The sequence below is a fragment of the Mustela nigripes genome, chromosome 16 (genome assembly GCF_022355385.1).
Source record: "Mustela nigripes isolate SB6536 chromosome 16, MUSNIG.SB6536, whole genome shotgun sequence".
Classification (NCBI taxonomy): Eukaryota; Metazoa; Chordata; class Mammalia; order Carnivora; family Mustelidae; genus Mustela; species Mustela nigripes.
The window spans coordinates 19,386,276-19,411,073 of NC_081572.1; the positions used below are offsets into that span (position 1 = coordinate 19,386,276).

The 24,798-nt window shown below is 45.7% G+C and overlaps 2 protein-coding genes across 4 annotated transcripts in view; one reads left to right on the forward strand and one right to left on the reverse strand.

Annotated features, from left to right (window-relative positions):
• Positions 1 to 3,607: 3,607 nt before the first annotated feature.
• RAMP2 (receptor activity modifying protein 2) lies at positions 3,608 to 5,340 on the reverse strand. The gene is made up of 4 exons (XM_059379254.1): positions 5,204 to 5,340; positions 4,653 to 4,772; positions 4,182 to 4,290; positions 3,608 to 4,053 (listed from the first exon to the last, which is right to left on the reverse strand). The coding sequence occupies exons 1-4, from the start codon at positions 5,301 to 5,303 to the stop codon at positions 3,798 to 3,800; spliced, it is 585 nt and encodes a 194-aa protein (XP_059235237.1). The 5' UTR covers positions 5,304 to 5,340; the 3' UTR covers positions 3,608 to 3,797.
• Positions 5,341 to 16,252: 10,912 nt separating this feature from the next.
• Positions 16,253 to 24,798, forward strand: part of EZH1 (enhancer of zeste 1 polycomb repressive complex 2 subunit) — a 36,511-nt gene continuing 27,965 nt past the window's right edge. For 2 of the 3 annotated variants that reach the window (XM_059380780.1, XM_059380776.1), the window contains exon 1: positions 16,253 to 16,323. The gene's annotated coding sequence lies outside the window, so the exon portion shown is untranslated. The remainder of the gene's footprint in view (positions 16,324 to 24,798) is intronic. The other variant, XM_059380779.1, reaches the window with a different exon arrangement.

Here is a 24,798-nt window from a genome sequence, read left to right on the forward strand (position 1 = left end):
TCTGCTGGGCTTCCTTTAATATTAACATTTGTGTCGGTTGCATTTAACAAATGCCTCATAATTCCCCGGTTTCCTCAGTTGCTATGTCCTTCGACTCCGCCATTCCCTGGTCTCCTGCAGCCCCCGTGGGAGCACATCTGTAGCTTTTATCTCTGGAAAAGGTTTGGCTTCCGTGATTCAGAGCTGCCCGCTTTGACCACAGCTATCTCTCACGTTCTCACTTTGCTAGTCTCAAATCTCCGGACCCGATTTGGTCTTACTTGATTCCTTACCCAGCCTAGACTACCCCATTCTGTCCCCCTTGCTTGTCTACCTGCTGGTCACTTAACAGACCAGGGTTGTTGCTTCCTGCCCCCACGTCCATTCCACACCCACCTTCCCCAATTCCTGGGCCGAGTTGTATTACTGGAAAAAATCACAGAACATGCTGGCTGAGCCCCAGGTTCCCTGACTGACTTCACTGCTGGGCTCTCAGTGCAGCCCAGCACTGTCTTTTATTGACTCCCTGTAACATCCCTCCAGGTAACTAACTCTTCAAATGTTTCCATTCAACAAGTCATTCCACGGGTCTCCATCTCCTTTCTGCAGAAGGCCCCTCCTAGTTTGTGAACTTGAGGTCAAAAATTTGAACCTCTTAATTGTTCCCTCTCTGTCTGTCACCACACTTGATTCTCACACAAGAATTCCTTTCCACTTCAACTTTTTTTCTTTTGGACTCAAAGGAAGAAGTGTCACTCTTCCTTTACAAGACCAACACTTTGGGATATCTTCTTACCTCTCTTTTCCAGTTGCCTCTACAACTACTATGTGCATAATCTTCCCTCTTTTCCTTTCCTTGTCTCCTCTCCCCTAGTTGACAAACATGCTCAGGTCACCCGTACCTGAAAATATGTACTGCTTCCTTGACTTTGTCACCTTCTCAATTTCCTATCTGATCTTTAACCTTTCTCCCACTCAAGTCCATCCTTCATTGTGCACGGTTCCTGACCTACCAAAGTGCCCAACAAATATTTGTTGCATGAATGGATGAACCAATCAATTTATAATGTTCTTTTAAAGGGCATGATTTCCTTTGCTTCCAGGGGACTGCTTTATCCTTGTTCTGCTACTGTCTCTCTGATCTTTCTCTTTGTTTCATTGCCCCCCCGACCCCCCATTCTTTAAATGTACATGTTTCAGGGCGCCTGGGTGGCTCAGTGGGTTAAAGCCTCTGCCTTCGGCTCAGGTCATGATCCCTGGGTCCTGGGATCGAGCCCCATATCGGACTCTCTGCTCAGCGGGGAGCCTGCTCCCCGCCCCCACCCCCGCCTGCCTCTCTGCCTACTTGTGATCTCTGTCAAACAAATAAAATCTTTAAAAAAAAAAGAAAAAAGGAAAAATATATGTGCATGTTTCCTAAGAACCTAACTCAGCTTTTTTTTTTTTTTTTTTTTTTCAAAACAACGTCTGTCTTGAGAACGTCCATCCTTTTCATGGCTTCGCTTTGCATTTCTGTGCAAAACACTAATAAATCTGTATTTCTGCTGCCACCACCACCACTACCCATCCCATTTCTAACTCTCTGTGGGACATAAAAGCTTGTTCTATTGGCAGCTCATATTGTACATCCTTTTCTTCTTGCCAGCTCCTCTTCCCAATAGTTATTTTCTATCATTACTTCCATCATTGTCCTAGTAACTCAGATTCAAAGCCTGAGTCAGCCCTAACCTCTCCTCTCCTTCATGTCCAAAATCCTGGCATTGGAGGATTCCCTCCCCTGTTTTTAATCATCTCCTTTTTATTTTCTGCTTCCTCACTCATCACTTCTTTGGCCCATGTCCTCTTTTTCTCAAGCCTAGGATATTACAGTAATTTACTAATTCACCTTTTTTTTTTTAAACTCCTTTCCCTAAGGGGAATGCACTCCATCTTAAGGCCTAGTCATGTACTAACTCCACAATCACCCTCCTGTGATCACACCTCAGCTAGATGTGACCCCTCCTTTTTTTGCACTTAGATAACATTTGGTTTGTATCCTTTGCAAGACTCTCATCACACACTCCACTGCTTTTGTTTATTTGTGTACATGTGAGCTTCCTTATTAGATGGAAGTCACTGAGAGCAGAAACCAAGGCCTATCTTATTTTTTCAACAAAATATACCATACACAGTATCTTATACCAGCATGCCCTTGATGTACATTAGTAAAACACATGAAGGCAAATATGGGCCAAGAAGAGAACAGGTATATCCCTGGGGAAGACCAATGCATTAATGAAAAAATAGCAAAGGCTTATCTCAGGTGAAAGCTCAAAATGCCCAGGAAACAGATATGCCTCTAGAGAGACAGACATGTCCTGAAAGGAGAAGTCTGTCTCCAAGGATGAACAGATAGATTCTAGGAAGCACACAAATACATATCTATGGAATAGATTGGCATGTCCCAGCAAATGGATATGCATGTCCTCAAGGAGGTAAATATTTCAGAAAGGAGGGAACGAAAAGTCCCTGAAGAGACTCCAGGTGCCATAAAGAATAAACAGGTGTCTTTATGGAGAACAAAGTTGTTCTCTCATATTTGTGATGATCTGGAAGAACTGGAGGTGAAGGTCTTCTGGCAAACAACTGTGCCTCACTGTCTGAGGAACATATAAGAGTTTCTATATATAAAATGATGAGTTCAGAGGCTATGTCCCTAGAAAAGTGGGAAGTGTCTTAGGGAAGTATCAGTATGGCTTAGGAAGCTGATAGAAGGATTTAGCTAAGAACTAGTGAGTGCTGTGGAGATGACAGATGTCTGATCTCAGGGTCCAGTCTCCTCAGCCTTGAACTTCTTCCAGATCATGTCCATCTCCGGGCTGTTAGCTCTAGTGGACACCAGGGGGCAGTGTGCTGCCAGGCTGTAGGCCCCACCCCCAAGGGTCCAGGACAAAATAGGAGGAGGCCAGGGACCTGGAAGGGGAGTCCTGTGGTGGACTTAATAAAGTCCCCACTGCCCTTGCCCTCAATCCTGAGGTCCTTAGGGATGGACTCTTTTTTTTTTTTTTTAAAGATTTTATTTATTTATTTGACAGAGAGAAATCACAAGTAGATGGAGAGGCAGGCAGAGAGAGAGGGAAGCAGGCTCTCCGCTGAGCAGAGAGCCCGATGCGGGACTCGATCCCAGGACTCTGAGATCATGACCTGAGCCGAAGGCAGCGGCCCAACCCACTGAGCCACCCAGGCGCCCAGGGATGGACTCTTTTTGGTCATATCACAGTTCCTATTCCCAGGCTGTGGGAGTAAACTGAGGCATGAAGAAGAGGGAAATTCAGAGCTCCTAGGTGGTCCCCCTTCCTCCTCACAGAAGTCACAGCAGAGATTCCACCCTTGCTCCTTCCACCCTCCCGAGCTGCTGTCCAGACCGGAAGGGAGTCTCTTTCCTGTATATTTCCTGGTGCTGGGTTTGGATATGGACAGGAAAGGCCCAGCCTTGGGAGGAAGCAGTGAGTGGGTGGGGGGAGGCTTCAGGTGGGGGGAGGGGGATAGTGGGGAGCAGGCAAGTGAACAAAACAGTGCTGCTATCCAGATTCTTCCAGCTCTGCTGCCCAGCAGAGCTGTGAATGGTGAAACTCTGGGATGGGGAGAGGACAGTACAAAAAAAAAGTTTTATTTTGAAGATTACAGAACTTGTGCTATGACACCACTGGGTTTCCACTTTCATCAGTCCAAGGATCTGTGGTAGGTGTGGGACTGACAGAAGGAGGCAGGGAGGGGAAGAGAGACCTGGTGGTGGCAAGGAAAAGGAGAAAGATGGCTGTGGAAAAACTCATACCACCCTAGGCCTGGGCTTCACTGTCTTTACTCCTCCACACCACAAGGGTGACGAGGAAGGGGATGAGGCAGATGGGGGCTATGATCATGGCCAGGAGCACATCCTCCGGGGGGTCTGATAAGGTGGGCTGCACAAGGGAGCAGTTGGCAAAGTGGATCTGGTGAGTCTCAAAGATGATCTCTTCTGCCCAGGGATTGGGGAAGCCCAGATGAAATTCTTCTGCAAAATGCTCCAGGCAATACTGTAGGTCGCTATAAGGCCTGGGGGTAAGGGAAGACTACAGTGAGTATGGACTGGGCCAAAGAGGGGAATGCCCCTCACTCACTCAAGGCTCACCCAGGAGGAGGAGGCCCCACCCCTGGCCCAAGCTGCCTGGCACTGCCCCTACCTGCTAATCATGTCCCAGTCACACCAATCCTTGGGGATAGAGTCCATCTCCTCCTTATACGATTGCCAGCAAATCTGGATAGTCCTCTCATAGCTCTCCATCTTGTCCTCTGTGGGCACAGATTGCTTCGCACTGACCACAACCCCGTGCCTCCCCCCAAGCCCTCGGGTCCAAGTATTTCCACTGCTCCTGTCTTCAAACATGGCAAACACCAGGAGAGTCTCAGAAAGTCTTCCAGGGAAGAGTCTCAGTTCAGAAAAATGTTAATGTCTTCCATGTGCCAGCCCCACGAGAACAGCCACACACTTTTTCTGGGGTCTTCTAACCCACCCAGGAGGGGAGCCAGCTCAGAGCTGGGGGCGGGTCACGTGGGATGAGAGGGAGAAAGACCACAGGAACCCCAGGAGAGAACAGAAGGGGGTTTAATGGGCTGCCAGTTGGGGTTGCGGGAAAGGGACCCTCCCCACCGACCTGGCTCTCCTCGCTGTCCCAGGTCACCGTCCCAGAGCCGCGGCGGGTACACACCTTCTGGCTTCAAGCTGCTTTCAGTGGGAGGAACCTGAGCCAGGGACTCCTGGGGCTTCAGGACAGCTGTGAACAGAAATGGGAGAGGGAGGTGGGATGGCGGGGATCTAAGCAGTGGAGTCTGGAGGAGGGGTGTGAGACCCTAGGAAGTCAGGGCTACTTTCAGTAGAAGAAAAATGAATAATCCAAGCCTCCAAGGGGTGCCTCAGTGACTGGAAGAGAGGGTTGATACCAGCTCCCTCCCACTCACATCCAGACCCAAATCCTCCTCCTCCTCCCCAACCCCCAAGACCTCTCCGCGAGGCCCGGACCCTAGGTTCCTCCAAGAGTGGGAAGCAGCTCTCGCTGAGCCCTCATCGAAGTGGGGCCAAGGGACGGCCCGAGGACAGCGCTGACCCTCCCGCACCCAGGGCCCGTTTCTCGGTCTCGGCCGTCCAGGCCCCCTCCTCTATGGGCCTCCCGCGCCTCCCACCCGGGCCCCGGGGCGCCGCGCTCACCGCCCAGCAGGAGGAGGAGGCGGAGCGCAGCCGGTCGCCCCGCGCGGGTCGCAGGGAGCCGCGGGCCGCCGGCTGCGCGCTCAGCCCGGAGCGAGGCCATCGCGCCGCGAGCAGGCGAGGAGGGGCGGTGGCGCTGAGCCGGGCCCGGGCGGGGGCGCCTATATCCCCGGCACAAGCCCCAGGAAGCCGCGCCGCTTCCTCGCAAGGGCTGGGACGGCTGCGGCCACGTGGGGGGCGGGGGCGACGCCCGGGGCCGGCAGGCTGGAGGGGGAGTCACAGCCCCACCCGGCCCTGGCGCCCGCCGCTCCCTCCGCCGTGTCGGCGTTGGCCCACTCTCTCTTCTAGCTCACCCTGCGGGGCTGGACAGCTCCCCTCGTAACCCCAGAACCGGGATGCATTTCCTGGACTCAGCTGCGTGGTGCCCAGGGCTCTCCCGGATCTCGGAGCATCCGCCCCCGGGACCCTATTGCCCTTTCTCCTCTCGCTGCGGGGGCGAGGAAGGGGGTTAGCGACCTGCTCTCGCCGACCTGGAGGAGGAAGAAGGGGCTGGGAGTTCAGAGGGCTCTCCACCCGCAGTATCTAAGGCAGGAGGCTGCCCTGGGCCGTGGGGGAAAGGGCGCCTGGAGCTGGACTCAGAGTTCCCCTTTACTGGGAACACCCACTGATATCAGTCCGCCTGCCAAAACTGTGGAGGAGGAGATGAGGGAGCCAGCCCTCCAGAATCGGGAGAAAGCCTGGGGATGGGGCAGAGGGGAAACCAGAGTCCAAATCCCCTCCCTTACAGGCACCTCCTGGGGCCTAGATCCTCAAACCTGGTTGAGGTAAAGGGCAAAAGTAAGATTACTTCATTCCTAGTAAGAAGGTGCCCACCAACGGGATTGGGGGAGGGGCAAAAGTTAACGATTACTCCATTCCCAAGAAGAAGGTGGCTACTACTCTTCAAGACCCAGGTTGGGAGAAGGGTAGGGTTTAGAAACCGCTATGGGTGACTTCATTTATAAGGTGGGTACATTTTGCTCCTGTTTTACATGGGAAAAAGCTAAATCTCGGGAGAAAGAGCCCAGAAGTTGAGCTTAGAGGCTCTAAATCCCACTTCTGTCTTCCTGCTCCCTAACCAGATAGCCCACAAGGACTTTGGTTACCTGGAGAATGTTTACCCCCATGTAACATAGGGACATTGTCCTTCTCGATAAGCAGTAGTGAGGATGACACATGAAAGGGCATTGCGCTCACTCAGTGGATGTTTCTTTTTCTTCTTTCTTAAGGACTTGCCTAAGGTCACACTGCTGGGAAGCAGCAAGGCTGAGCCTGGGGCCCCAGGGACCCTGACTTCTGCCACACCACAGCTGTCTCTGTGTCCTGAGCCAGAGCTTCATTAGCTTGAAGCAGCCGAGCAGCCCAGGAGCTGGTTTGGCCCTGACGCTCGCCTCCAGACACAGCTGTCAGCACTGAACTTTCCTAAATTACTCCCAGACACTGACCCCTGGACTCAGCTGCTGCTCTTGTCCCAGTTTACTGATTTCTGCCCACCACAAATTATCTTTCGGGATCTCTCTTCCAATCTTCAGCTCAGGGTCTTGGGCTCTTGCACAATGGTCACTGAAAGCCTGTGGTCCTCCTCCATCGCTAGGGTCAAGAGGGTGCCTTAGTAAGGCATCCGGAAGAAGAAAGGAGGTGGCCCACTTGGCATGAACCCCAAAGCCCTCCTGGTGATAGTCGTCTTCTGCAATGTGCAGAAAAGAGCCTGCCCACCTCAGAGTAACTTCAGGCCAGCAAACAAATCCATTCGTGTCCTCCCATGCGAGATTGCCCTTTTCAAGAAGGAAACATGGTCAGGAGGGAGATTTCTGGTTGATGAGATGGGACAGAAGGGACAGAAAACAAAACTAGCTGCTTCCACTGGGCTGGGGCCAGAAGCTTCTGAGCCCACTGTGATTTAGGACTGGGGTTGGGGTCAAGATGAAAACTGACAAAAACAAATGTTGGGTTTTAAATAAGGCAGTACGGTATCATTGATTAAAAAAACAAACAAACAAGCAAGCATTGGTTAGGATTCTGAAGGCAGATTTTGTCTCATCTTGGGCAGGTCATTTCATATCTCTGGAGCTCGACATTTTCACATGACGTTAGAATCAAAAGGGAAAATACAGGTGACTCAGTAGAAAGTTTTATCTTTAGTCTGGAGCTGGGGTTAAGTTTGCAACAGGATGTGGAAACCTCCTATGAGGAGCTTGTTTTAGTCATTGCTGAACTTGGGAGTCTAAATAAATCTTCCTATTGGAGAATCTGGGAGTTTTCCCTCCTCCTGATTTTCCTCTTTCCACTTTTCCTTACCAGTTGGATGTTTGTCTCTTTCATGGATCCCTGGGGGCATCCTGGTAACTGGGGTTCGGCTCTTGGGGTCCTTTGGGACTTAAAGAGGACCAGAGACCTCACTTTTCTCTTCTAAGTTGCCATATAGAAGATAGTCCCATGTTCTGCAGTGAGGGGACAGAGAAGGGCTTCCTCAGGGACAGAGGCTGGTTTGTTCATGGAAGTCCTGTTTTCCACCCCTAGGGACCCCCTCCTCTTCCCTTCCCAAGCCTACTTCTGCCTTAAAATATATACTTTTTGCTATAAAAATATACTTTTTAATTGCAAGTAACACACAAGTTTATACTCATTGCAAAATATTTAAATACATTAAACTTTATACCCTCATTCCTTTCTCACTCACTTCCCTAGATTTTTTGGACTTAAAAAAGCATAAATGGGATTTAATATCTCTGTGGTTTGGTGATTTCTTTTTTTACTTAATATGTCTTGGGCTTTCTTTCACATTGGATATATAGATGTGCTTCTTTCCTTTTAACTGTAGTATACTGTTATCTGTAGTCTTTGTCTTATATCCAGTGGAGTCTGGTCTTTGTTTCCTACACACCTCCTTTGTCCTCTGTCCCTATCCCACACCCACTTCTAATGCTCGAGAAGAGAGGGATCTGTTTCTGGTACAGCTGGACATTGACCTGAGATTTCTGGCCCCAACCTAGATTGACTTCTGGATAAGGATCCTACTGCCATGTAACTTTCCCTTCTTCTTACAGGCGAAGGAACATCTTGCTTGAAGTAAAAGGAGAGGTGACTTGATCCCAGGAATGCCATTTCTAATCTTCAGCTTTCCTCCCTACACATTCACATACAAGTCCAGAACAACATACAGGGGAGTAAAAAGCACTGGGGACCTCCTACACAATGAAATTGCATGCAGAGCATCCTGGGATTAGCATCTCTACAATGCAGAGAGACATTCACACGTGCTGGCCTCTTCCCCAGCTATCTGCAAAATAAAGAACAGAGCACAGGAGAGGATGTGGGGGAGAGTCAGGGTCAGGGACGCCAGAAGTCCTGGTTGGGAGGGGCTGATTCTTCCAAGCTGGAGAGAGGAGACAGATTTCTTCAGAGGGCAAGAAGGCAGCAGGGACGACCAGGAGAGCTATAATCAGGGAGCCAGCTAGCTAAAGGAGGGAAGACAAAGGTGTAGGGACAAAACAACTTCATCTCTCTCCATCTCCTCATCTCCAGAATAATGGCACACTCTGTGTGAGGAGACTGGCCATCTCTCAGAGGCAAGAGTTTGTTTTTGTTTGTTTTTGTTTTTGTTTTTTTTTAAGATTTTGTTTATTGATTTGACAGAGAGAGGATCACAAGTAGGCAGAGAGGCAGGCAGAGGGGCGGGGGGTGGGGGAAGCAGGCTCCCTGCTGAGCAGAGAGCCCATGAGGGGCTGAGATTATGACCTGAGCCACCCAGGGGTCCCAAGAATGGTTTTTGGAGAAAACTTTGGCTCTCAAGTTGGTAAAAAGCAGAGAAAATAGTCAAGCCATATTCCTCATCAACTGCCAGGGACCTAATAGTAGCTACCATTTATTACCAATTACTATGTGATGCACAGTTCTCTGACACATGTGCTGAATAATTTGCAAGTATTTCTTAAAACCTTACTGCCATAACATCAGAATTATCTTGTTGGTGGGTAAAATGGGGAAACAGAGGTAATATGCCCAAGGCACCAGAAGTAGTAATTGGCAGTCAGGATCTGAACTCAGGAGTGCTTGATACTAACTAAGCTTCATGTCTTAAGTCTTATGATTTATCATCTCCTTCTCACTCTATATCCAAATACTGATTTCCTACTGGGTCTTGAAATTGGGGTTGAAAGAGGAGAGACGGATAGAGTTCCTTCCAGGACCAGATAGACCCCTCCAGAAAAAAAAAGATTCTATTTCACCCAACTGTGTATACACGACCTCCTCCTCCCTTCCTTCTCTGACCCAGGCTAGACCATGACATCACATGGTAGAGGCTGTTTTTCTGAAGGAAAAAAAAAAAAAAAAGACCAGATTTATAAGGATGACATTCAGAGAGCATGACTGAAGAGGATCATGGCCAAGTGACCATAGCACACGCCCAGCAGTGCTGAGAACACTGCTGGTCCCTCGGCACCTGGGGCTGACTCATGGTTGCTGTCAGGACCCAATGCCAGATGCCAGGGTTGCTTTTTACTCTTCCTCCGTTGCTCAGGACTATCCTATGAAACATCCTCAGGAACCCTTCTACCCACTCCCAGCACCCCAAGAGTTTTGATGTTATATAACATGGGGATGCCCCAAGGATGCCTGGCAATATGCTCAGATTGTTTTGTTTAAAACTCACAACTCTACTAAATTAGGTGCCATAGCAACCGCTTTACAGATGAGGAAACTGAGGCTTAGAAAACTTAAGTAATTTGCCCAAACTCATGCAACTCATATTGGCCGACATCCAGATCTTGATGCCAAAGCCTATGAACTTAACCTCTGTTCCACAATACCTGATAGACGTCAACTTGCTAGCCAACCTGCTAGAAAGAACCAGATAAAAAGAGTAGGAGAAGTTGCAGAAACTAGAGAGAACCAGATAAATTCCAGCCCTCCTACCAACCAGAAGACCAGCCAGAAGGGCAACCAAGGAGAATTGCTCGTGGCACAGGAGACCTTCTTCTCTCTGTGCAATCCCTCTCCTGACTATGCCTGCTTCATTTATAGACAGTATCTTTTCACATCCTTGTCCCCAAGACCTTAAAGCATTGGGTGGACAATGAAAAACACTCATGATGTTACAAAATAGAATATTTTCTAGATCATAACATCCAGCATGTATTAAGCAAATATGACAGTAGGAGTATATGTTTGTTTAACGTGTGTGGTATCTGTGATGTGAGCTTAATTATACTACAGAAGACAATATTTTCCTCACCTGCAGAATGGGGATAATAAAAATACTTACAAGTTACAAGATATAAAGCACTTAGAGCAGGATAATATTATTATTTATGATGATGATGATTCCCATTATTTTAGTGGTTAAGAGCACACACTTTGGAGTCAAGCAGACTTGAGTTTGGATCCCAGCTCCATCTGTATGTGACCCTGAGCAAATACTTAACTCTTCTGAACATGTCTTCTTATCTGCAAAATGGGGCTACCAGTGTGTATCTCACTCAGCAGTAAAGATAATGCAAGTCAAGCATTTGACCCAATGTCTGGTACAAGAAACCCTGTGATAAATGGTATTTACCGTCAAAGTGTGTAACATATATACTTATGACAACTGCATTTCCAAGATATTCTGGGATCCTTCCAGTTCTAAAATTTTGTTCTTTTTGTGACACAGCACTTGTTTTATTTAAAAGAATATAGTCTTTGGAGCCAGATAGAATTCCAGCCCTCCTACTAATCAGCCATGTGGCCATGGCCAATGTTCTCAATCTCCCTGAGTCTCAATGCCCTTCGTAAAATGGGGCTAACAATGCCCATCTCTTGCAAGGATTACATGACTCATGGTTGCTTGACATCTTGCAAGGATTACAAGAAATAATGTAGATTCACACCCAGTCCAATGTCTAGTGATTACATGAATGTTAAAGATGATTTGTTAAATGTGTAAATAAATGTGATTTATGTTTGTTCCTTGATGTACAGTGGCATGGATATAATCTGTAGATGTATGTAATGTGCTTTTCTGCTCCAAAAGCATCTCTGTAGCCGGGTATCCCATCCTAGCTAGAGTGGGGTTCAAAGGGCCATAGCATTAGCAGTGTGGGACCTTGCTGATAAGCCAGGGAAGAGAGTAGGGGAAGTTGCAGAAACAAGAGGAACTCCCCTTTCCTGTCTGGCTAGGATTTGTTTGTCTTTCATACAGACTGTTCCCTACTGATATGGGGCTATGTAGAATGTCCAGCTTTGATTGGCATCTCCAGCACAAAGGGAGTAAGGAACCCCTTACCCTTCAGGAACTGTTTTCCTCTGAACTTACAGAGTCCCAAACACATTTCTCTTTTCTGGCACCAATGGGGAGAACAGCAAGCCATGGAGAGAATCCAGAATCATGATATCAGAGCTAGAAGATCTCATAGAAAGGAGGAGGTAGAGGGATGGGGTTCAGAACATGGGTTTGGGGCTCAGAATGTCTGGACCCAAATCCTGACCACACCACTTACCAGCCGGGTAGCCTTGGGCAAGTTCCAGAATCTCTTTAAGCCTTAATTTTTTTCGGCTGTAAAATGAGGAAAAGAATATTACTGACTTCATAGGAAATGAGGTGACCCATTGTAAAGCACTCAGCACAATGCCGGGCACATACTGAATAGACAGTGTTTGAAGGCTATTACCAGTTTTCTAGTTCTGCAGTTTTATAGTTGAAGACCCTGATGGCCAGAAAGGAAGCACAGCTCATTAGCTGTCCACCCGTTCAGGGCTACTTCCCAGGCAAGGCTGTGCCAAAGGCGTTCCCATGAGATCAAGGCCCTGCATTCACTGTGCCAAGGGAGCAAGAATGGGTGGCACCACCCTAGCTGTGGGGTTGGAGCTTTCAGAGTATGTGCAAAGCAAGGCATGAATCCCACCCAAGTAATCCCCAAAAGAGAAAGTCCCTTCCTGCTGGCATTATTTATTTTGTAATTAACAAAGGCTAGGAGGCCCTTTCTAAATTTTGGCTTGGAGGCTCAGAGTTTAGACTTATAACAGCCACGAACAAGAGTTTATTGTGAGCTTGTTCTTACTTGCTGAATTGAATGCGTTATTATGATCCCTGTGCAACTAGGGGTCAAGAGCTAAGTACCTGGGGCAGAAAGCTGTGTTTTTGAGATCAGGGGACAAAGTGTCCAGGAGTGGAGAGGCTTCAAAAATTGAGCCATGTTTCCAGGCTCGGTAGTGTCCAGACCACAACTTGATTTGGAGCTGCCTTTGCCTCTAAATGTTCAGGGAGGGGTCTGGCACTTTAGCTGACCCCACCAAGGCCTGGGCAGCAACCCCAGTTTCTGGTGGACCTTCATGCAGGCTTTTAGGTTGTACTTTGCTTTGTTTCGTTGTTTGTTTCTCCAAAGCCGGGTGGCCTTTCCCTACTTCTGGGTGGGGACTGGGGGAGGGGGGGAGGCGAGAGGGAGGATAGTTTGCTCCCATCTCTGCAGCTGTGTTTACACTTCCTTGTCAGGGACTGTCTGGGGCCCAACCTTCCTTTGGTTCCCTGTGTCCCCTTGGAGAAACGCTATTTGATATCCCTATGGGCTTTACAAAGGAGAGGCAGAATGAGCCCAGGGGTCACCATTCAAAGGGACCTGGAAGGAGGAAAGGAGGAAGGTTGGGAGGGAGAAAGGAATATTGCAGAAAACACTGTTTTGAATTCTGGGAATTATCATCTTCTTCCCTTTCTACTAGTGGCCTGAAGACCAGCAGGGGACAAAAGTAAACTTAGAACTTGACAGCCCCAAAAGGAACAGAACACATGACGTGTCATTTCTAATCAATGGATTGAAAAAATCTTGTTTTATGATGGGGATTTGAGTGCACAGAGCACAACAGTCTTCCCCAGGCTTCACTTGGGGCCAGTGGTCAGATACAGCAGGTTAAAGCCAATAAGATCATGTTCAAATACATGCAAATTAAAAAGGATTTAAGAAAATGGTCAAGTAAATAATGCTCTTCTTCTCTGGGGAGCAAGTTGAGCTGGTATTAATCAGTAGTATTGCTGGACTTTCGGCCAAGCCTGGGAGAATGGCTGCCAAGGCAAATCAGGCATCAGGTTACAGAAATAAAACACATAATTTTATTTTTCCGCAATAAGGAACTTTCAGAAAAAGAACCAGCCCTATTGGGCTCCTCGGCACACTTTGTCCAGTTTTGTTCAGCCCCAGAGGCCTCCAAGTTTAAGAGCAAGATGAGCAACTGGAGTCCAGGAGTGACACAATTATTCCTTTCTCCTATTAACGGCCTGGGGGCGGGGCTGGGAGGAGTGGGGCAGAGGTGATGGTACTGTTTTTCAGAGGTCCAGCTGCCACATTTGCCAACAGTTTTTCTGTGAATTTATAGGACAAAAACCTGAAGGGCTGGGGAAAAAAAGTTTTATAGAGGAAGAGCTGGCCAAACAAGCATTGGCCGATAGTGTGTCATGGACCACAGTCTTTAAGGAAGAGCCGGGTCTCAGAAAACAAACAAACAAACAAAAAACTCTCTCCCATCACAATGAGGAAGACCCAGTCAACAAATTTTCACCAAGAACCCCATGCTTAATGACGATATGGGAACTTGCTTTTAAAATCCTCCAGTGATCAAGGATTACCAATGACTGATTTAGTCCTATGTCTAGTATCATGGTGGATAGGAAAGGGATACGGTATGGGAGTGAACATGAAGTGGTACTGGGGTTGAAGCAGGGGGAGATCCAGGAGGGCTGGGAGGCTTAGTGAGGAGGTAGAGCTTGAGCTGGGCTGCATGACTCTGATCTACAACTTTGAGGTAAACCTGGTCACCTTTCCTTTCTGCTTTAAAATATTTCTGTAGCCATATATTCTTTGTTACCACAAAATTTTTGTATCTTTCCTCTTGTCACTTGGCTTACTCTCCTGAAGCAATGCTATCCCTTCACATGGTGTTAGTTACCAGCAGTGAGCCGATGGTACCCATATCTCTTCCCAGTCTCAGTCCTGACATTCAGATCTAATGAACATTTCTCCTTAGATAACCCCTTTTTTTAACCTGCTGCCTCTGTCTCCCTCTTTTTTTTTTTTTAAGATTTTATTTATTTGACAGAGAGAAGAGATCACAAGCAGGCAGAGAGAGAGGGGGAAGCCGGCTCCCCACTGAGCAGAGAGCCCGATGTGGGGCTCGATCCCAGGACCCTGAGATCATGACCTGAGCCGAAGGCAGAGGCTTAACCCTCTGAACCACCCAGGCACCCCCTCTCTCTTCCTCTTTTAACCTTCTTTATTTCAAGAATTATTTATGTGGCATAATGATTGTGAAGTTGGTTACACAATGGGATCACTTGGCATTCTCTTAGAACTCTTAAACCCAGCTCATACCCCAGACCAATTAAACAGCCTCTCTGGAGGTGGGAGGCAGGCATTAATAGTTATTAAAGCTACCCAGGTGATTTAAATGTAAGCCATACTTGAAAACCACTGATCTAGAAGGCAGGAGGAATGGAAAGGAGTGTTATTGCAAATGGCTAAGTATGAAAGAATATTTGCTTTGATTTGGTAAGCAGATGGAGGCAAGAGAAAAAAAAGCACAGCTAAAGTTTCTGATATAAGGAAAAGAACACTAAATCTGGATCCAGAGACCAGAGTTTAAGACCTGACAGAAATTTTTCATCCATGTAAAGCAAGTCTTTTAAGTTCTTTAGGCCAGAATAGTCTTGTGTTTAAAACTGAAATCCTCCCTACCTATTTCATAGTTATAAAGATTATTTGAAAAAAAAAAGAATATTACAGGCTTTTGTAATTATGTACTTGGAGACAAATTCAAGGTAATGGTATTTTGCATTTTAAGTTTTATTTTTCTAACTTTATATTTTGAAGTAACTTCAGGTTTACGAAAGATACTTCCCATGTATCCATCAGCCAAGTTCTTCAAATGTTGAGGAAGTACAATTGCCAAAACCAGGAACTGAGATGATAAACTACTTTTAACTCGTCTACAGATCTTATTCTAACATCATCAGTTATCTCACTGGATAACTCCATCAGATATCCCACTCTTCCCCTTCTTCCCAACTAGGATTCAATCCAGAATCACACATTACATTTAATTGTCCCTTCTTCTCTCCTTCTTTCTTCCTTCCTCCCTTGCCTGTCTTCCTTCCTTCCTTGTCTGTCTGTCTTTCTTTCTTTCCTTCTTTCTGATTTTATTTATTTGATGGAGTGGGGGGAGCACAAGCAGGGGGAGTGACAGGCAGAGGGAGAGGGAGAAGCAGACTCTGCACCAAGCAGGGCGCCAGACCTGGGGTTCCATCCCAGGACCCTGGGATAATGACCTAAGCCTGAGGCAGACACTTAACCGACTGAGCCATCCAGGTGCCCCCTCACTCTTTCTTTGTTTTTCATGACCATCATATTTTTTAAGATGCTGGCCAATTATCTTGCAGATCACCTGTTATTTTGGATTTGTCTAACGATTCCTTATGATTAAATCAAACTCATCACTAGTGATGTTAACTTTGACCACTTGCTTAAGGCGATGTCTGCCAGCTTTCTGTCCTATAAAGTTACTTTTTTTTTTCCTTTGTAACTTATAGTTATCTTGTGAGGAGTTACTTTAATACAAGGCTATTCATTTGAATCTAAGTGATGGGAAAACTTTTGATAGAAATAAGGAAGCAAGGCGTAAATAAAGCAAGAAGGATAATTTAGAGCTCGAAGACGGGTGTTTAGAGGTATGGGTAGGTGTGAGGGATCAGCGTGAAGGGCTTCCGGGTTGGTTTCAAATGCTGAAGTGAAACGTGGCTTGTCGCCAGCCTTGAAGATGGTGCAACCTCTAGAGAGGGTCTCCGAGATGATATCAGTAGCTCTGGGAGCCTCCCGGAGAGCCCACAGCGCCGCCTTGGAAACTGTCGGGCTCGGGCGGCATCACCTGGAACTCCTGAGTTTGGGGTATTGGCGCCAAACGACAGACGTGCGAAGAAGGAAGCCCAGGTGGCTCTACGGGCGGGGCGCGGGCGGCGCAGTGCGCAGGCGCCGGGAGGAGGCGCGGGGCGGGGCCGGGGCGCGGGGGCGGGGCTGCGGCGCGCAGGCGTCCTAGCGGCGGGTCCCTGCGGCTCGGGATGGAGGGTGAGTGAGTAAACAAGCTCGGGCCGGGTGGTGGGGCCGGGCCTCCGCACCTCGCCACCCGAGGTCTGAGGGAAGGAGAAGCGAAGGGGTCAGAGAACTGGGAGGAAGCGAAGGGGCACACTGCCTGCCTGGCCGGGGGTAGCGGGCCGCCCCCTCCCCGTCGGAGGGCTGGAGGAAAGGGGGAGACCGGACGAGCGAGCCCCCGGCGAGGACGGCGTCTGAGGCGGGGAGGGCCGGCGGTGTGTCCGGGAGGAGGAGCGGCGGGGGCGGGCCCGGGGATGGGGACTCCGGTTGGAGGGCGGGGTGGGCCGGGTGGGCGGGAGCCCCGGAGCGGAGAGGGCGCGGGTGGGCGGTGGTACCTGCCGGGGGCCCTTAGCTAGGTGGACTCCCAGGGACTTGAGGCTGTGCAGGGGGAGGGTTAGACGCGGGGGCTGTTTGTGATGCCCTTGGGGCGGGGGAGGGGGTATTGAGGAAGGGGTGGCAGTAAAAACTGGGCTGGGACCAAGGTGAGGCGAGAGAGGTTCCTGGGCGCAAAATGAAAGGGGAGCTCACTCTCGGGGTCCAGCGGGTGCAAAGTGCCTCTTCATTTTCTGCGCGCTGGGCGCTTCGCACGCTTCTCCCCAGTGCCTGCCCGGAGTAGCAGGCTGGCTGCTTCTCTCTAAATTTGGTCTCGCGCCAATCCTTGCCCACCCCAGGACTCTTCTGGGGATCGAGGGATAGAAAGGGAAGCGCCTTGAAGCAAAGGCAAGGTGTTGTATTTGGGACATGGCAGTCAGGAAATGCGGGACAAACTTACTTCTTACTGAAGACATTGTTGCGAAGAGGAAGGGATGTAGAAGGATGTTAGTGCCCCGGTGGAATATGGAGAGTGGACTTTTGATAGGTGGCATGTAGGATTGTAAATGGGGTAGCTGGGGATGGAGCCTGGCTATAGAGGGGCGCGGGTGAGGGTGAGCCGAGCCCGACGAACAACAACTGGGTGTGTGCAAAGACAGGCGTGGAAAGTGTGGTCTCTTCCTCCACGGTGATCACTGCTGTGAGGTCTTTGAAGAGAAGTCCCACCCCCAGCGGAGCTTTTAAGTTTAGGAAACCGGCACTGAAGGAAGTTCCAGCCGGAGAAGGTGTTAACTCTATCTTAGGTTTCTGTGAGAGCTTGTCTATTTTAAGCCTTGGAATCCCCAGGGTTGAGATGGTGTGGCAGTGATAAAAAGAGATTACTTACTTAACACAGAAGATGGTGTATGTTCGGAGTTGAGTACTTTTTTTTTTTTTTCTTTTCTTTTAAGCACACTTAGAGGAAAGGACCATCTATACAAATGTAATAATACTGTTAGGATGAGTGTGTGTGTCGTAGCCACTATGAATTAACTCTCTGGAGGAGAGCATGTTTGCCTGTTTTATTCACTGATATACCCTAAGCACGTAAAACAGGGCCAGATACATGGTTAGGTGCTCAGTACACATTTGTGGAATAAACAAATAGTGGGTAGATCTGTGGAACTTGGACTCCAGAAATCTGGATCCTAGTTCTGCTACTAACAGGCAGAGTACTTTTAGACCAATCGTGGAACTTGATGCTAAAGCACAGCCTTAAAACTCCCTGAAGTGGAAATGACCAATTCACTGTGGCATTACCTTTTTTTTTTTTTTTTAAGATTTTTATTTATTTATTTATTTGACATAGAGATCACAGGTAGGCAGAGAGGCAGGCAGAGAGAGAGAGAGAGGAGGAAGCTGGCTCCCTACTGAGCAGAGAGTCCCGATGCAGGGCTCCATACTAGGACCCTGAGATCATGATCTGAGCGGAAGGCAGAGGCTTTAACACACTGAGCCACCCAGGCGCCCCACTATGGTGTTACTTTAATTCTCTTTGAAACAGCAATAGGATAAGGACCCTTGGATTAAACAGTGAAATTTTACTCCCAAGAAGACTTTTGTGAGAAGGGGAAAGTGAGAAAATGTGGTCAGACTTGTTTACCTTATACTTAGTTGCCTTTGAACTAGTATCAATTTTGTCTGATTCTTGAGATAAAAAGTTTAGTTTCCTTAGTCCTGTGGGTAACAGTTCCTGCCCTTGCTTTCTGCCTAATTGAAACATGTAACACTTCATTTATTAAGTGTATCTTTTTATTGTCTTGGACTAAATGTAAAAAGCTTCTACTTGTTGACTAGCAACTTCCCAAAAAAGATTTGAGGCAACAACACTAAAGACACATTACGTTTTCTACATACAATAGTTAAAAACTAAAAAGAAAAGAGAAAAAACTATATGAAGAGAAGGATTAGGATTGAGTGGAGGTGAGGGAGGTTTAAAAAGGAAAAACTACTCTTAGGGAATGCCTCCATTCCAGAAAGTCTCTAGCTCCCCCCCCCCCAATTTGTTCAAACGTAATATCTGAATATTGGTTCCTTCCTACCTTTTTACTCCATCAGCCTGTCATTTGGGATCTCAGTGCTCCAAACCTTAAAGTCATGAATGAATAGTTGGGGTTTAGTGCCTCTTGTGTGTTGTGTTCTCTGACACACTTGCCTTAATACTTTGATTTGAAATGGAATAACTAAAAAGTCTTCTTATTAAATGATAATGAGCAATCATTAAAGATTAGACTTTGTGCTAATGTAGTACAAAACCAGCAGCGGTAAGGTTCTAGCCTGTTAGGGCACTGCTTTAGCTCTTCTAAGTCAGCATTATATATCCTGAGAGCCAGCACTTTTCTATGGGTCTCCTAAAGACTAATCCTGCTTTGAATTTTGTCACCATTGTCTCCAGTGCAAATGATCTGATTCTCTTAATCAAGTAATGGTAAAATTAAAAATAAAAAAGTTAATGCTGTAATTTTCTTTTAAATGGAAATTTAGGATCACAGTTTCCGATTAGTAGGGTTCTTTCTACATGCAGAGTGCCCAGAAGCTCAAAGTAACAACAAATGTAAATACCTTGGAGACATGGGAGGGCATAAATTAAGGATGAACTTAAAAATCCTAATTGCAGGGTCTGTCAGGCTGTGTACTTAGCCACAGAGTTGATGTTAATGGAACATTGATGAAATTGGTGATCACCAAAGTGACTCAGTTGTGTTTCTAGTGCTCTTTGCAGAGGTAGGTTCATCACTATTATTTGTTTCAACTCCAGTGTGAGCTAAAAAGGAAAGAATGAGATGGAAAATTTAAAAATCTGTAGTGCCATCTGCCTCTGAAGGCTTACTTAGCCTGCTGTGTGATAAAATTACTTGTTGTAAAGTAGTAAAGATAATGAACGTGCCCCAAAGAGAAGCTCTTTGTGCAAAGGGGTCACTTTATGTGGGTAAAAGAACTTCATAGTTTGGAACTTTTATATTCTGATCTTAACCTGTCTAAATTTAAGAATATTGTTCTTGGGCGCCTGGGTGGCTCAGTGGGTTAAGCCGCTGCCTTCGGCTCAGGTCATGATCTCAGGTTCCTGGGATCGAGTCCCGCATCGGGCTCTCTGCTCGGCAGGGGGCCTGCTTCCCTCTCTCTCTATCTGACTGCCTCTGTCTACTTGTGTTCTCTGTCTGTCAAATAAATAAATAAAATCTTTAAAAAAAAAAAAAAAAAAAAAAGAATATTGTTCTTTAAATGTCTTATCTCCAAACATTTCAATAAGGTTTTCCCATTTCCAACTAGTGACAGACTATATTCCAGTTTTAGCCTTTGAAACATATTGAGATCCAATTTTCTGGGGAAAGATGTCCATTTTTACAAGCTTTCTTTTTTTGGTGGAGATTTGACATGTAAATAAGGTAGGTTTTGTTTTTTTTTTAAGATTTATTTATTTTGTGTGTGGGGGGAGAGAATCTCAAGCAGACTCCCTTCTGAGCACAGAACCTGACAGAGGTCTCAATCCCACAACCCTGAGATCACGACCTGAGTTGAAATCAGGAACCAGTCCCTTAACTAACTGAGCCATTCAGGTACCCCAATAAGGTAGTTCTTGTTTCCAGTTAGCAATTAAAAAAAAAAAAAAACTTAATTTTTTAGAACAGTTTTAAATTTACAAAAAGTTATAAGGATAGTAGAAGGAGTTTCCACAGATTCCATATCCAGTTTCCCTTATTATCAACATCTTACATTAGCATACAGGTAACATTTTTTTTTACAGTTAATGAACCAGTATTGATCATTCTACTACAATTATTCATTGTGAAGTCACTCAGAGTTTTTTTTCTTAAGATTTTATTTATTTATTTGAGAGCGAGATCATGAGCAGAGGGAAGGGGTAAAAGGAGTAGTCTCCCTACTAAGCAGGGAGCCCAATGTGGGACTAGATCCCAGGACCCTGGGATGATGACCTGAGCCTAAGGCAAATGCTTAACCTACTGAGCTGCCTGGGAACTCTCACTCAAAATTTTTTAAAAGGTGGAATTGCCTACTGATCTAAAAAAATATTTTATTTATTTATTTATTTATTTATTTGTCAGAGAGAGAGAGAGAGAGAGGACAAACAAGGGGAGCAGCATGCAGAGGGAGAAGCAGGCTCCCTGCTGAGCAAGGAGCCGGATGTGGGACTTGATCTGAGGGACCATGGAATCATGACTCAGGCTGCAGGTAGACGGGTACTGACAGAGCTACCTGGGTGTCCTTGCCTACTGATTTTTTTTTTCTTAATTGCTTTTTTTTTTAAGATTTTATTTATTTATTTGACAGACACAGATCACAAGCAGGCAGAGAGAGAGGAGGAAGCAGGCCCGCTGCTGAGCAGATTGACACCATGTGGGGCTCGATCCCAGGACCCTGAGATCATGACCTGAGCCGAAGGCAGAGGCTTTAACCCTCTGAGCCACCCAGGCGCCCCGCCTACTTATTTTTTAAAAAGATTTATTTATTTGAGAGAGAGAAAGCAGGGAGGAAGAGCAGAGGGAGAGAGAGTTTTAAGAGGATTCTGAACTGGGCATGGAACCCAGCGTGGGAATGGATCTCATGACCCTGAGATCATGAGCTGAGCTGAAACCAAGAGTCCGACATTTAACCCTGCTGTACCACCCAGGCACCCCTGACTACTGATTTTTAGTAGTAAAGGTCTCTAGAAAATTACTGGTTTGATGTATCATTAGAAAGACTTATTTTTTTCTTTTATCAGCTTTACTGAAGTGAAAATTTACACATGATAAATTCTCATTTTATATATACAATTCAGCGAGTTTTCATAAATGTGCATAGTCATCTAACCATCACCACAGCCATGGTATAGAATACTTTCAGAGTCCCCAAAAAGTTACTTTATGCTTCTTTCCATGTACTCGCTCTCCCCAGCGTCAGCCCCTGGCAAGCACTGATCTGCCTGCTGTCACTGTAGATTTGCCCTTTGTAAAATCATTCTAGTAGAATGCAGTGTAAGTGAAATCATCTAGTACATAGTTTTTTTGTGTGTCTGATTTTTTTCACTTAGCATAATGCTTTTCAGTTATATTGTGCATTTGTCGGAATGAGGAACTCCTCATTCCCTTTTATTGCTGAGTAGTACTCCGTCCTATGTATATATTGTAATTTGTATCTATTCAGCAATCCATAGATATTTATGTTGCTTCTTCTTATTGGCTATTATGAATAAAGGTGCTATGAACATTTGTGTAGAGGACATATATTTTCATTTTCCTTTATATATTTTATAATATATATATTTTCATTTATTTTGGATAAATAATAAAAACTGTATGCCAAGTTGTATGGTAAGTATATATTTAACTTTATTTAAAAAAAAAAAAAAAAAGAAGCTAGCAAACTGTTTTCCTAGGTGGCCCTACCATTTTGCACTCCCAGCAGCAAGGTATACGGATTCCAGTTCCTCCACATCCTCACCAATTATTGGTATTACAATCTTTTTAATTTCAGACATCCTCGTGGGTGTGTTGTAGTCCATCATTTTTTTTTTTGCTTTTTTTTTGTTTTGTTTGGTTTGTTTTTGCTTTTTTTTTTTTTAAGATTTAATTTATTTATTTGATAGAAACACAGCGAGAGGGAACACAAGCAGGGGGAGTGGTAGAGGGAGAATCAGGCTTCCCACAGAGCAGGGAACTGGATGGGGGGCTCCACCTGGGATCATGACCTGAGCCAGAGGCAGACCCTTAACAGCTAAGTCACCCAGGCACCCCCCCCCTTTTTTTTTTAGGGAGAGAGGGCACACGGCGAAGGGCAGTCTTAAGCAGTCTCCACACCCAGCACAGAGCCTGACTCCGGGCTTGATCTCATAACCCTGAGACTGTGACCTGAACTGAAATCCAGAGTCTGGTTACTTAACTGACTAGGCCACCTAGGTTCCCCTATTATTTTGGTTTTAATTTGCACTTCCCTAATGATTAATACTGATGTTAAGTATCTTTTTGTGCAGGGGTTTGCCTTTCTATATCTTTTTCTAGTGAAGTATCTGTTCATATTTTTTGCCAACCTTTTTTTTTTAACCCTTTTATTTATTTATTTATTTGACAGAAAGAGAGAGAGAGAGAGATCACAAGTAGGCAGAGAGGCAGGCAGAGCAAGGAGGAAGCAGGCTCCCCGCTGAGCAGAGCGCCTGATGCTGGGCTCGATCCCAGGACCCTGAGATCATGACCTGAGCCAAAGGCAGAAACTTAACCCACTGAGCCACCTAGGCACCCCTCTTGCCAACTTTTTATTGGGTTATCGTCTTATTAAGTTTTAGGATACGTATATATATATATATATATATATATATATATACACACACACACACACACACACACACACACAGACACACACACATACATACACACAAGTTTATTCTTAAATTTCTTGACCAAAACAGCATATGTTTTGGAGTTTATTTTCAGTGTATAAGTGAATATAACGAAAAGCTCTTAAGCACTGGCCTAATTAAAAAAAAAAAAAAAGTCAAACAAACAAAAAGTGCTGGCCTAGTACTTAACTGGGAGTAAATGACTGCTTTGCATATGTCAGTAACTAAAAAATCCATCTAGTAGAAATATAAAGTACTTTTTGTGTGCCGCTCCCTTTGCCCAAGATGAGTGAACCCATTTCTCCACATATGTTCTACTGACTGCTGAGTTTTTGTTTGTTTGTTTTTTAAATTGAAAAAAAAAAAAATCTTTGAAGTGATAGTTGTTGGTGAGCATGCAGATGCTATGAGAACCCATCTTTACGGCTGTGTTTCAGGTGTTTATTTAATACATATCTGTTCCAAACAGTATGTCTGGTCTTCCTCATACACTCTGTGGGCGCTGACCAACTGCCAAATAAACCTTTAAAGACTTTGAAGACCCATTAAAAAGCCAGGCAAAATAAATAGTGGCTCATGGTTGCATGAGAATCAAATATCACATTAATTGTAAAAGGAGGAAGTGTGATTTATTTTACATTGTGATTGGTTAAAATTCAGTGGCGTTTTCATGTGTATATGTATATTCCTCTGGCCAAATAAAGCACTTGAGTAAAATTAGAAATGGCACCATTAATTATTGAACTGTGTGTCCTTTCATCTCTTTTGGCAGACTGTAGATCACATTTCAATTATAACTCCTTTCTTTAACAAAAATACTGATATTTTTCCGTGGCCATCTCTAAGAAATCTACCTACACATAGCCTAGGACCTGTGGCTTTTATTCTTTTCCATTATTTGATTCCCAATTTTTTTTTTAATTTTATTTATTTATTTGACAGAGATCACAAGTAGGCAGAGAGGCAGGCAGAGAGAGAGAGAGAAGCAGGCTCCCTGCCGAGCAGAGAGCCCGATGCGGGACTCGATCCCAGGACCCTGAGATCATGACCCGAGCCGAAGGCAGCGGCTTAACCCACTGAGCCACCCAGGTGCCCCTTGATTCCCAATTTTAAATGGACAGAGCAACCTGACATAAGCTTACTATTGCAAAAACGGAAATGTACTCCCCCAGAAAATGGGAGAAGGATTGCAGTTCAAAACCATTTTTTAGGGATACCTGGGTGGCTCAGTCACTAAGTGTCTGCCTTAGGCTCATGATCCCAGAGTCCTGGGATTAAGGCCTGCATTGGGCTCCCTGCTCAGGGGGAAGCCTGCTTCTTTCCCACTCCCCCTGCTTGTGTTCCCTCTCTCACTATCTCTCTCTGTCAAATAAATAAATAAAATCTTTAAAAAACCTTTTTTTTAGGAGGTTATAAAGTCTCACTGAATTATGATCTATAACATTGGGTCTCAATAGGGGTAACCTAAGGTTTCTGAGGGAGGCGGTTTTGTCCTAGATTTGAACCATTTTTTTTTTCCTTTTCTGGAGTAGACTTTTTTTTTTTTAATTTTTTGGGGAGCAGACTATTATTATGCTTGTTCAGAACAGGAATTATATGAGCAGTGTATTTAATATTACACGTGAGTGTGTTGTATGTACTTAAATAGTTTTATCATTCCAAAAAAACCCCTCTTTTGGCCCCATTCCATGAGGAATGAGGAGTATTTAAAAGATGTAGGAGGAAGAGAGATAGTGCAACTTGTGAAAGGAAATTCAGATGTTTAA